The sequence below is a fragment of the Scyliorhinus canicula genome, chromosome 1, assembly GCF_902713615.1.
Source record: "Scyliorhinus canicula chromosome 1, sScyCan1.1, whole genome shotgun sequence".
Classification (NCBI taxonomy): domain Eukaryota; kingdom Metazoa; phylum Chordata; class Chondrichthyes; order Carcharhiniformes; family Scyliorhinidae; genus Scyliorhinus; species Scyliorhinus canicula.
This window is the reverse complement of record NC_052146.1, coordinates 262,814,892-262,828,124: the sequence shown is the minus strand read 5'-3', so window position 1 is coordinate 262,828,124 and position 13,233 is coordinate 262,814,892. Positions and strand designations below refer to the sequence as shown.

At 44.4% G+C, this 13,233-nt stretch overlaps 1 protein-coding gene across 6 annotated transcripts in view; it reads right to left on the bottom strand.

Annotated features, from left to right (window-relative positions):
• bicral (BRD4 interacting chromatin remodeling complex associated protein like) overlaps positions 1–13,233 on the bottom strand; it is a 127,757-nt gene that overhangs the window by 96,352 nt on the left and 18,172 nt on the right. For 5 of the 6 annotated variants that reach the window (XM_038812624.1, XM_038812641.1, XM_038812613.1 and 2 more), the window contains exon 2: positions 2,873–2,918. Coding sequence is in view for 3 of the 6 variants with exons in the window: in XM_038812613.1 (XP_038668541.1) it covers positions 2,873–2,913 (41 nt within the window). In the remaining 3 variants the exon portion in view is untranslated. Of the gene's footprint in view, positions 1–2,872; positions 2,921–13,233 lie in introns of those variants that run through there. The other variant, XM_038812656.1, reaches the window with a different exon arrangement.

The window sequence follows — 13,233 nt, the reverse complement described above, 5'->3', positions numbered from 1 at the left end:
TCCATCTAACAACTAGATGAACTTTCAGTTTAACATATCCATCAGATTTATCCATCAGATATCACCTCAACAGTACTCCATCAGTTTTGCACTGCAGTGTCAGCCGACTGTGTGCTATGTTTCACAGAGACATGACTCACCTCTGCGTCACCGGACTGTGCCATACAACCTGAAGGCTTCTCAATTCACCGGGTGCACCACATCACGCCATCAGGCAAAGCAAAGGGTGGAGGGATTTGCCTCCTCATCAACTCCTCTTGGTGCTTGGATGTGGCGACCCTGGTGACCTACTGCTCCCGGACCTGGAATACCTGACCGTGAAGTGCCGTCCGTACTACCTTCCATGTGAGTTCACTTCAGCCATTATCACAGCAGTCTACATCCCACCCCAGGCACAAGTGAAGAAGGCGCTGGACGAAGTACACAGTTATAAACAACAATGAAACAGAACACCCTGAGGCCTTATTCATTATCGCCGGGGATTTCAACAAGGCCAACCTCAAGAGTGAACTGCCAAAAGTCCACCAACACATCTCCTGTTCCACCAGGGGCAACAATACTCTTGACCACTGCTACAGAAAAATCAAGGGTGCCTACCGTTCCATCCCCCGACTGCATGTTGGAAAATCAGACCATAAAACGATGCTCCTTCTCCCGGCATACAAGCAGAAATTTAAATGGGAGAGTCCGGCTAAGAAGGTCGTGCAGTGCTGGTCGGAGGAAACTGAAGAGCTCCATCGTGACTGCTTGGAGACAGTGGACTGGTCCATATTTAAGAAGTCAGAAACCAACCTAAACGAGTATGCCACCACCGTCATAGACTTCATCAGCAAATGTGCAGATGACTGATTGCCAAATAAAGTAGTACGTACGTTTCCCCAACCGGAAACCATAGTTTAATCGGGAGATTGACTCCCTACTGAAGAACAGGTCTGATGCGTCAAGTCAGGCGACCCTGATCTATATAAGAAATCCAGGTATGACCTCCGCAAAGCCATGCGGGAGCCAAGAGACAATCTCAGACCAAGCTAGAGTCACGGACTAACGTTACAGATTTGCATCGGTTGTGGCAAGGCCCAAACAACATAACGAGCTACAAAGCGAAGCCGTGCAGTATCTCCGGCAGCAGCTCACCCCTCCCCGATGAACTCAATGCATTCCATGTTCGGTTCGAGCAGGAAACCATCAATCCACTGTCAACTGCCCCAGCAGCCTCAGACACACCCTTACCCATCATCACAGGTTCCGAAGTCAGATCGGTCTTCCTGAAAGCGAACACTCAGAAAGCGACGGGTCCAGACAGGGTCGCCTGTCGTGCATTCAGAGCTGGCAGATGTGTCCGTGGACATCTTCAACCTCTGCCTACTCCGTTCAGAGGTCCCCACGTTTCAAGGAGACCACCATCATACCGGTGCCAAAGAAGAACCAGGCAACGGCCTCAATGACTACCGTCTTTATTCTATCGCCCTGACTTCGATCGTAATGAAGTGCTTCGAGTGTTTGGTCATGAGGCACATCAACTCCATACTCCCAGTATGCCTAGATCCACTGCAATTCACATATCGTCGCAACCAGTCCACAGCAGACGTCATTCATCTCCCTGACCCTACACTCATCCCTGGAGCATCTCAACAACAAGGACGCCACATCAGACTACTATTTATTGACTACAGCTCCGCCTTCAACACCATAATCCCAGCCAAGCTCATATCAAAGCTCCAAAACCTAGGACTTGGTTCCTCACTATGCAACTGGATCCCCGACTTTCTGAGCCATAGACCACAATCAGTAAGAATAAACAACACCTCCTCCATGATAGTCCTCAATACCAGAGCCCCGCAAGGCTGTGTACTTCGGCGCCTACTATACTCCCTATACACACACCACTGCGTGGCAAAAGTTGGCTCCAACTCCATCTGCAGGTTTGCTGATGACATGACCGTAGCAGGTCAGATCTCGAACAATGAGTCAGAATACAGGAGGGAGATAGAAAACCGAGTGGAGTGGTGCAACGACAACAATCTCCCTCAATGCCAGCAAAACTAAAGAGCTGGTCATTGACTTCAGGAAGCAAAGTACTGTAGACATCCTTGTCTGCATTAATGAGGGCTGAGGTGGAGATGGTTGACAGCTTCAAATTCCTAGGTGTGCACATCACCAAAAATCTGTCCTGGTCCACCCACGTCGACGCTACCACCAAGAAAGCACAACAGCGTCTACACTTCCTCAGGAAACTAAGGAAATTCGGCACGTCCACATTGACTCTTACAACTTTTACAGGTGCACCACAGATAGCATCCTATCTGACAACATCACAGCCTGGTATGGCAACTGCTCGGCCCAAGACCGCAAGAAACGTCAGAGTGTCGTGAATACGCCCAATTCACCACACAAACCCACCTCCGATCCATTGACTCTATCTACACCTCCTGCTGTCTTGGGAAGGCGGGCAGCATAATCAAAAACCCCTCCCACCCAGCTTACTCACTCTTCCAACTTCTTCCATCGGGCAAGAGATACAAAAGTCTGAGAACACACACAAACAGATTCAAAAACAGTTTCTTTCCCGCTGTTACCAGACTCCTAAACAGCTCTCTGATGAACTGATCTGATTAATATTACACTCCTGTGCGCTTCACCCAGTGTCTAGATTTTTACATTGTGTACCTTGTGTTGCCCTATTATGTATTTTCTTTTCTTGTCATGTACTAAATGATCTGTTAGAGCTGCATGCAAAAAAATACTTTTCACTGTACCTCGGTACACGTGACAATTCACAAATCCAATCCAATCCAAGCCTAGGTTATAATTTCAACTGACATTATAAACATATAAACTAATTTATATGTAATTTTACAAAGAGAATACTTACCCTATAACATCTCGCAGATCACGGTCGTCATCATCATCCATGACAACTGGAAAAGACATAAGATTAGAACAATACTTTTGTCTTCTACCAGCAATTACCAAATTATGATTCAAAATGTTGCACTCTTAGATGAGCAACGAAACAGGCTGAACATGAACCCTATCACGGCATCTACAGGATCAGCAATTTCCAGGGTTAATAATTTTCTTTGAAACTCTATGATCCTGTTTCTGACAAACATTTCAATTCAAGGCTTCTACTATCAGGCAAGTTGACTCAGGATTGTGAATCTTTGGAATTCGCAACTGAGGAGGGCTGTGGATGTACCATTGTTGAGTAAATTCAGGATTTGGATAATTTTTGATCCTTCAGCGAATCAGGGATGTGGAACAGGGCGGGAAAGTGGAGTTGGGGCCATCAAGGCTATCAAAACATCCTCAGCCCACCCCCGAAGGGACTGTAATTATGCATAATAATTTTGTTAGATGTACAAATGGTGTGCTGTATGCCAGAATACTGAACCAACATTAGCTTGTACAGCTTATACATATAGTCACAATAAGTAACAGCTTTAGGAAATCAGAAACAAACAGGATTTGAAAAAATTAAATAATAAATAATTTGCAATCCAGTTCAATAAGAACCTGGTTAAAGATAGGGATTTTTCACTCCGCTTTCAGTTTTATGATGCAACTGGAGAAAGATTTCAAATTTGAAATAACCGTATAAAACATAAAAATAACAATATAATACCAAAGCTGATTACATAATGACTAATATATTGCAAACTCATTTTGCTGAAGTTGCCTTAGTTTCAGGTGAGTACATGTTTAATCAGACCACAATCCTACTCAACATCTTACAAAGTCATCTAAAAGCAGATGGTGGATTTTAAATAAAATTATTTATTCCTAAAAATTCCGAACTGTAAAAAACATTAGGATGAATTTTCGGGCCCCACAACATAGAGAACGGAGGTAGGCATGCCAGATATAAAGGTCCTGTTCTCAATGATGGTTATTTTGCCTCTGGGGCCTGGAAAGGGTGCTCACTTCCACAAGGTGGACAGGCAATTAGGTTCATTAAAAACCTTGTTAAAAGTAGGTTGCAAGATCTCAGATTGATCTGAATTTGTTCAAAGAATCATTTTTAAAAAGCTTCATTATTTTATTATTTATTTTTAAATGCAATACAGCTACACTCTTACTTCTCCAAATCACGCTACTTTCATTTTTTAGTTTAGCTAATCTTTCAAGATTTAGGGAATAATTTCCCTAATCCAGCCAGGCAGGACGTTGCTGACTATTATTTCACTGACTTTATTGGGTCGCCAGGGTAAAATGGAATCAGAGACTGACCAGAAAAACTGTAATGCAACAATGGGTGAACTTTAAGGAAGAGATGCTTCAGTTGCAGACCAGATGCATTCCAACAAAGGTGAACGGTAAGGGAACCAAAAGCAGAACTCCTTGGATGATGAGGGTGATAGAGATCATGGTGGAACAAAAAAGGAAGATGTATGGTGCATGTCAGGTGAGTTCTTCAAATGAAAACCAGGTCAAATACAATAAGTTGTATGGGGAAGTGAAGAGAAAAGTAAGACTAGCAAAGAGATCATATGAGAATAGAATGACAGTCAACATTAAAGGGAAATCAAAAATCTTCTATGAGCATGTAAATAGTAAACAGGTAGAAAGAGCTTTAGTGGGTCCTTGTAGTGAAAGACAGAGAGTATTATATGCTTGGAGATGCTGGGAAAGATTGGAATACTTAATGAGTTATTTGTACCTGTGTTTAGTAAGAAACAGGAATCTGACAAAATATTGGTATAAATGGAGATAGCTATCAAGAGGGAACGACCAGAGATACATTTCGGGGCTTTTCACAGTAACTTCATTTGAACGCTACTTGTGACAATAAGCGATTTTCATTTCATTTTTCACATTCAAGTCAAAACCTTCCTCCGCAAAGAAACAACAATGGAACCCCAGATACTAGGACATTCACTAGCAGAAAGACTGCTGATCAGGGACGGCCCAGGGGAGGGGATCTGTGGGGACACGTATGGGCGACTTCTGGAGGAAGTACGCTCCCCCCGGACCAGACAAGGAAAAAATGGGAGGAGGAACTAGGCATAGAGATAGGGGGAGGACTCTGGATCAAAGGCCTGCACAGGGCGAACTTCACCCCCGCTGAGCCTAACACAGCTAAAGGTGGTGCACAGAGCACACCTAACCCAAACTCAAATAAGCAGGTTCTTCCGGGAGGTGGAGGACAAATTCAAATGGTGCCAGGGAGGCTCGGTCAACCACACTCACATGTTCTGGGCTTGCCCCAGGCTTGTCAGGTATTGGACTTCCTTCTTCGAGGCCATGTCCAGGGTGTGGGAATGAGGGTAGAGCGACACACTAGGCTTTGGCTTCCTTGATCTCCCGGCGGAGAACCTGGCTTGGCTGGCGATCAGTAACACCACCTAAGGCTGCAAAAGCTGGTTGTTCAACTTGGCGTAATTTCCTAGGCTGGAGAAAATAAAATTCGCCATCCACGGATCGGAAGACGGCTTCCATGGGACGTGGAAGTCGTTCACCAACTTGTTTCAAGACCTATTCGTAGCCAGTAACCAGTAGAAGAAGTGGAGGGAGCAAGGGAAACAAAAAGGAATGCGAGGTACGAGCAGGAAGGACAAAGCCGCAAGGGACTGGTTCAATGACAAGCTAATGCCCAAGCCAAATTGTATATAAATGCCTATAAATATGTGTCTCAGCCATATTGGGGAATATAAAATATGTATGCAAGTTAAAGCAGTGTCACAGCCACATTTGTTGTTATGAAGACGCTTGCTTGTAAATATATGTGTTTGTTTTTGTGTGGTGTTTTTTCTGATAATGCATAATTTATAATTTGCTGGATATAAAATATGGAAATATTAAATGAGAAGAAATAGAGATAGTGGAGATAATGGATAGTTTGGAAACCAAAAGGGAGGTGGTACTGGAAAGACTGGCAATGCTTAGGGTAGATAAGTCACCTGGTCAGAATGGTTTACATTCCAGGTTGCTAAAAGAAATGAGTGGAGAAAGTGGAAGGATTTGCCTTAATTTGTCAAGCTTCCCTCGGTACAGGGAAGGTGCTAGAGGTTTGAAGGGTGGCAAACGTGATACCCTTCTTCAAGAAAGGGTAAAAGGCCAGTCCGAGCAACTATAGGCCAATTAGTCGAACATCAGTGGTGGGTAAGGTGTGGGAAATAAAAATTGGACAAAAGAAATCAACAGGCATTTGGGGAGGTTTGAGGAATTAAGGAGAGCCAGCATGGATTCGTAAAACGCAGATTATGCTTGACCAATGTAATTGAAATTTCTGATGAAGTAACAGATGAAGGGAATACAGTGGATGTTGTCTATATGGATTTTAAGAAAGCATTTGAAAAGATATCACATCAAAGGTTGGTAAACAACATTGAGAGAAGTGGAAGATGCAATTTAATGCAGAGAAGCGCAAGGTGAAGAACTTCAGCAAATAGGATAGTGAGAGGTAATATGGATTTAATGGCACAATTCTAACATTTGTGCAAGAACAGGACTTGTGGGTGCACCGGTCTTTGAAGGTGGAGGGCATATTGAGAGAGTGGTCAGCAAAGCTTATGAGATCTTGAATTTCATAAATATAGGGCAGGTTGTCCTACCGTTCATGCTGGTGGGACCTTCCGGTCCTGCCAATGGCGCACACCTATCACGAGTTTCCCAGTGGTGAATTCAACACAAAACCCTGTTGACAACGGTGAGACCAGAAGATCCCACTGCCGGTCAATGTCGGGCCATCTCCGTCACCGCGAAACACAAGATGGGTTGCGTGGAAATTCCTGCCCATAGCCATCAGGCACAAAAGCAGGAAACACATGCTGAACCTATATAAATCTTTGGGTGGCCCCGAACAGAGTATTGCACACAGTTCTGGTCACCACCCTTTTTTTTTCTTTAAAAAAAAACATTTAGAGTACCCAATTCATTTTTTCCAATTAAGGGGCAATTTAGCGTGGCCAATCCACCTACCAGGCACATCTTTTGGGTTGTGGGGGCGAAACCCACGCAAACGCGGGGAGAAAGTGCAGACTGCACACGAACAGTGACCCAGAGCCGGGATCGAACCTGGGACCTCGGCGCCATGAGGCAGCAGTGTTAGCCATTGCACCGCTGTGCTGCCCCTCTGGTCACCACACTTGAGGAAAGATGTGAATGTCATTGAGTGTGTGGAGAGGAGATTTACTAGAATGGCTCCGGGGTTAGGGTTTAGTTGCAAAGTTAGGTTTGAAAGGTGGGGTTGGTCTCCTTGGAGCAAAGGAGATTGAAGGGAGGTCTGATAGAGTTGTACAAGATTATGACAGGCTTAGCTAAGGAAGACAAGGAAAAGTGCCTCTTATTAGTTTATTGCACAAGGGCAAAGGGACGCAAAGATAAGATTTTGGGAAAGAGATATAAAGGGAATATGAGGAAGATCTATTTTACACTGCGAATGGTAATGACTTGGAACTCACTGCCCACGAAGGCAATGGTTGTGAAAACAATCATTAATTTCAAAAGGAAATTGGATGGGTACTTGGAAGACCATGAGAACCAAGCAAGGGGGTGAGATTGACTAGGTTGCTCTGGAGGGAGCCAGCATGAACTCAATGGGCCAAATGAGTTGTGAATAGCTCCATAACTCTACGAGCTCCCCCTAGTGTCGCAGCATCAATAGATTCAGCCAAAGTTTAAAATATTTTTTCAGTATTTCCACTGGATAGCTTGAAAAAAGCCGATGTGGTCATTGATGCAAAGTTATGGTTATAACAGCAAAATCCTTTGTCCAAGGACCTAAAGCATTTACTGAAAGTGAAGGACTTTTTCTATGGCTTTCCAAATGACCGCATGAAATTCCGCCATCTCCCGGTTGGTGTAATGCCCTCCTGTGGTAGTGTCACCTCTGTGTGTATCGTGAATGCCCATTGGTCGTGTCCTATCTTACTGACCTATTGGTTGAATGTCTGTGTGTCATGTCTCTGGTGCTCCCTCTAGTGTCTAGCTAGTCTATGTGTACTTACATTAACCCCTTGTGTATCTACAGTGATGCAGATCACCACAACCCCCACAACCCAAAAGATGTGCAGGTTAGGTGGATTGGTCACGCTAAATTGCCCCGAATTAGAAAAAAAAATAATTGGGTCCTCTACATTTAAATAAAAAAGAGTATTGAAAGAGGTGGCTGTAGAGATATATTAGTGATCATCTTTCAAAATTCCACAGATTCTGGAATGGGTCATGCAGATTGGAAGGTAATAAATGTAACCCCACTATTTAAGAAAGGAGGAGTGAGAGAGAAAGCAGGGAACTGCAGACACCATAACAGGGAAAATGCTAAGATCTATTATAAAGGATGTACTGGGAACTTCGAAAATAATGGGGAGATCATGAAGAGTCAACGTGGATTTATGAAAGGGAAATCATGTTTGAAAAACCTGCTGGGAGTTGTTTTTGAGGATGTTACTAGCAGAATAGATAAAGGCAGAACTGGTGGATGCAGTATATTTGGATTATCATAAGGCTTTCAAAGTAAGGTCCCACAAGTTAGTAAAGAGGCTTCAAGGAGATTTAGAAAGACTACAAAGTACAAAGGAGAATACAGCACAGGAACAGGCCCTTCGGCCATCCAAGCCTGCGCCGATCAAGTATCCTATTTAGACCAACCGCCTGTATCCTTCTATACCCCGTCTGTTCATGTGTCTATCTTAAAGGTCGCTAACGTATCTGCCTCAACCACCTCACTTTGCAGTGCATTCCAGGCCACCACCACCCTCTAAAAAACATCCCCCGCACATCTCCACTCAACCTATCCCTCCTCACCTTGAATTTCTACCCCCTTGTAATTGTCATTTCCGCTCTGGGAAAAAGCCTCCAACTGTTCACCCTATCATAATTTTATAAACTTCTATCAGGTCGCCCCTCAGTCTCTGACTTTCTAGGAAGAACAATCCCTGTTTGTTCAATCTCTCCTCATAGCTAATACCCTCCATACCAGGCAACATCCTGGTAAACCTTTTCTGTACTCTCTCCAAAGCCGCCACATCCTTCTGGTAGTGTGGTGACCAGAATTGGACACAGTATTCCAAATGTGACCTAAACAACATTCTATATAGCTGTAATATAATTTGCGAACTTTTATACTTGATGCACCGTCCGATGAAGGCAAACATGCCATATGCTTTCTTTACCACTATTTCCACCTGTGCTGCACTTTTAAGGATCTGTGGACCTGCAATCCCAGATCAATGTGTCTCTATGTTCCTGATGGTTCTGCCATTTGTTTTATAGCTCCCACCTGAATTGAATCTACCAAAATGCATCACCTCGCATTTGTCCGGGTTAAATTCCATCTGCCATTTCTCCTTCCAATTTTGCAGTCTATCTATCCTGCTGTATTTTCAGACAATATTCATCACTATCCGCAACTCCTGCAATCTTAGTATCATCGCAAACTTGTTAATGAGACCAGCTAAGTTTTCTTCCAAGTCATTCATATATATTACAAACAGGAGAGGTCCCAGTACTGATCCCTATGGAACATCACTCGTTACAGACCTCCATTCAAAAAAACACCCTTCCACTGCTACTTCTATGGCCAAGCCAATTCTGAATCCATCTAGCTAGTTCACCCCTGACCCCATGTAATTTAATCTTTTGCACCAGCCTGCCATGAAGGACCCTGTAAAATGCTTCACTAAAGTCCATGTTGACAATATTCACAGCCCTTTTCTCGTCAATCATTTTTGTCACCTCAAAAAACTCAAATTAAATTAGTGAGACATGACTCCCTCATACAAAACCATGCTGTCTGTCACTTTCATTCATAAGAACATAAGAACTAGGAGCAGGAGTAGGCCACCTAGCCCCTCGAACCTGCCCCGCCATTCAATGAGATCATGGCTGATCTTTTGTGGACTCAGCTCCACTTTCCGGCCCGAACACCATAATCCTTAATCCCTTTATTCTTCAAAAAACTATCTATCGTTATCTTTTTTTTTTAAATTTAGAGTAGCCAATTATTTTTTTCCAATTAAGTGGCAATTTAGCGTGGCCAATCCACCTAACCTGCACATCTTTGGGTTGTGGGGGTGAAACCCACGCAGACATGGGGAGAATGTGCAAACTCCACACGGACAGTGACCCAGGGCCGGGATTCGAACACGGGTCCTCAGCGCCGCAGTCCCAGTGCTAACCACTGCGCCACATGCTGCCCTATCTATCGTTATCTTAAAAACATTTAATGAAGGAGCCTCTACTGCTTCACTGGGCAAGGAATTCCATAGATTCACAACCCTTTGGGTGAAGAAGTTCCTCCTAAACTCAGTCCTAAACCTACTTCCCCTTATTTTGAGGCTATGCCCCCTAGTTCTGCTTTCACCCGCCAGTGGAAACAACCTGCCTGCATTTATCCTATCTATTCCCTTCATAATTTTATATGTTTCTATAAGATCCCCCCGCATCCTTTTAAATTCCAACGAGTACAGTCCCAGTCTACTCAACCTCTCCTCGTAATCCAACCCCTTCAGCTCTGGGATTAACCTAGTGAATCTCCTCTGCACACCCTCCAGTGCCAGTACGTCCTTTCTCAAGTAAGAAGACCAAAACTGAACACAATACTCCAGGTGTGGCCTCACTAACACCTTATACAATTGCAGCATAACCTCCCTAGTCTTAAACTCCATGTGCATAGATCCTATCTCTGAGAATCTTTTCTGACAATTTCACTATCACGGACGTCAAGCTCACTGGCCTATAATTACCCGGGTTATCCTTGCAACCCTTCTTAAAAAACAGGACAACACTGGCGATACTCCAATCCTCTGGGACCTCACCTGTGGCCAACGAGGAAACAAATATTTCTATTAAGAGGCCCAGCAATATCATCTCTTGTCTCCCTCAGTAATCTGGGATGGATGCCATCTGGCACTGGGGATTTGTCTACCTTAATGCTTTTTAACACACCTAACACTTCCTTCCTCGTAATAATCACTTGTTCTAAAGTGTTTACCTATCCCTCTGAGACACCACCAATCAACATGAACCTCTCCATTGTGAATTCTGATGCAAAGTACTCATTAAGGATCTCACATACTTCCTTTAGTTCTACGCATAATTTCCCTCCTTTGTCCTTGAGTGGACCAACTCTTTCTCTAGCCACCCTCTTGTTCCTAATATACATGTAAAATGCCTAGGGATTCTCCTTAATCCTGTCTGCCAAGAATATTTCATGACCACTTTGTGCCCTCCCAACTCCCTGTTTGAGCTCTTTTCTACTTTCCCCGTATTCTTCAAGTGCTTCATCTGTTTTTAGTTGCCTAGACCTCATCTATGCATCCTTTTTCTTTTTGACTAGATTCGCATTTTCGCTGGTCATCCATGGTTCCCGAATCCTGCCTTTCCTTTTCATCGGCACATGCCTGTTCTGCACTCCCATCAATTGCTCCTTAAAAGACTTCCACAGGCAGAAATAGGCAGCAAGTCTGTAAGGAAGGATAGACAGTTGATAGGGCAAAGTTGCACTCAGTGGAATGGGTTAAAGTGTGTCTGTTTCAATGCAGGGAGTGTCAAGAATAAGGGAGATGAACTTAGAGCATGGATCAGTACTTCTACGATGTTGTGGCCATTACGGAGACAAGGATTTCACAGGGGCAGGAATGGTTGTTAGATGTTCCGGGGTTTAGATGTTTTAAGAATAGGGAGGGAGGTAAAAGAGGAGGGGGTAAAAGGAGGTAGTTGAGGAGGGTTTGTCTAGTGAGTCAGTATGGGTGGAAGTCCGAAACAAGAAAGGAACAGTCACTTTAGAACATAGAACATAGAACAGTACAGCACAGAACAGGCCCTTCGGCCCTCGATGTTGTGCCGAACAATGATCACCCCACTTAAACCCACGTAACCCGTATACCCATAACCCAACAATCCCCCCATTAACCTTACACTACGGGCAATTTAGCATGGCCAATCCACCTAACCCGCACATCTTTGGACTGTGGGAGGAAACCGGAGCACCCGGAGGAAACCCACGCACACACGGGGAGGACGTGCAGACTCCACACAGTGACACAGCCGGGAATCGAACCTGGGACCCTGGAGCTGTGAAGCATTGATGCTAACCACCATGCTACCGTGAGGCCCTAATTGGGAGTTTTCTATAGATCCCCCAATAGCAGCAGAAAGATAGAGGAACAAATTGGGCGGCAGATCTTGGAAAAGTGCAGAAGTAACAGAGTTGTTGTCATGGGTGACTTCAACTTCCCTAACATTGACTGGAACCTCCTTAGTGCAAATGGTTTGGATGGAGCAGATTTTGTCAGGTGTGTACAGAAAGGATTCCTGACTCAATATGTAAATAGGCCGACTAGGGGGGAGGCCATATTGGACTTGGTGCTCGACAAAGAACCAGGCCAGGTGTCAGATGTCTCGGTGGAAGAGCATTTCGGCGACAGTGACCACAACTCCTTGACCTTTACCATGGTCATGGAGAGGGATAGGAACACACAGTATGGGAAGGTATTTAATTGGGGGAGGGGAAATTATATTGCTATTAGACAGGAGCTGAGGAGCATAAAGTGGGAACAATTGTTCTTGGGGAAATACACAACAGTAATGTGGAGATTGTTTAAGGAGCACATGCTGCGAGTGCTGAATTGTTTTGTCCCACTGAGACGAGGAAGGAATGGTAAGGTGAAGGAGCCTTGGATGACAAGAGAAGTGGAGCATCCAGTCAAGAGGAAGAATGAAGCTTACGTATGGTTGAGGAAGCAAGGATCTGACTCGGCTCTCGAGGGTTACAAGGTAGCCAGGAAGGAACTCAAAAATGGACTGAGGAGAGCTAGAAGAGGGCATGAAAAAGCCCTGGTGGAAAGGATTAGGGAAAACCCAAGACGTTCTACACTTATGTGAGAAATAAGAGGATGATCAGAGTGAGAGTAGGGCCGATCAGGGATAGTGGAGGGAACTTGTGCCTAGAGTCTGAAGAGATAGGGGGAATGAATACTTTGCTTCAGTATTCACTAGAGAGAGGAACCTTGTTGCCCATGAGAACAGTATGAACCAGGTTAATAGACTCGAACAGGTTGATATTAATAAGGAGGGTGTGCTGGAAATTTTGAAAGGCATCAGGATAGATAAGTCCCCTGGGCCTGACGGAATATACCCAAGGTTACTACGGGAAGCGAGGGAGGAGATTGCGGTGCCATTGGCAATGATCTTTGCGTCCTCACTCTCCACTGCAGTAGTACCGGATGTTTGGAGGGAGGCGAATGTTGTTCCCCTATTCAAGAAAGGGAATAGGGAAATCCCTGGGAA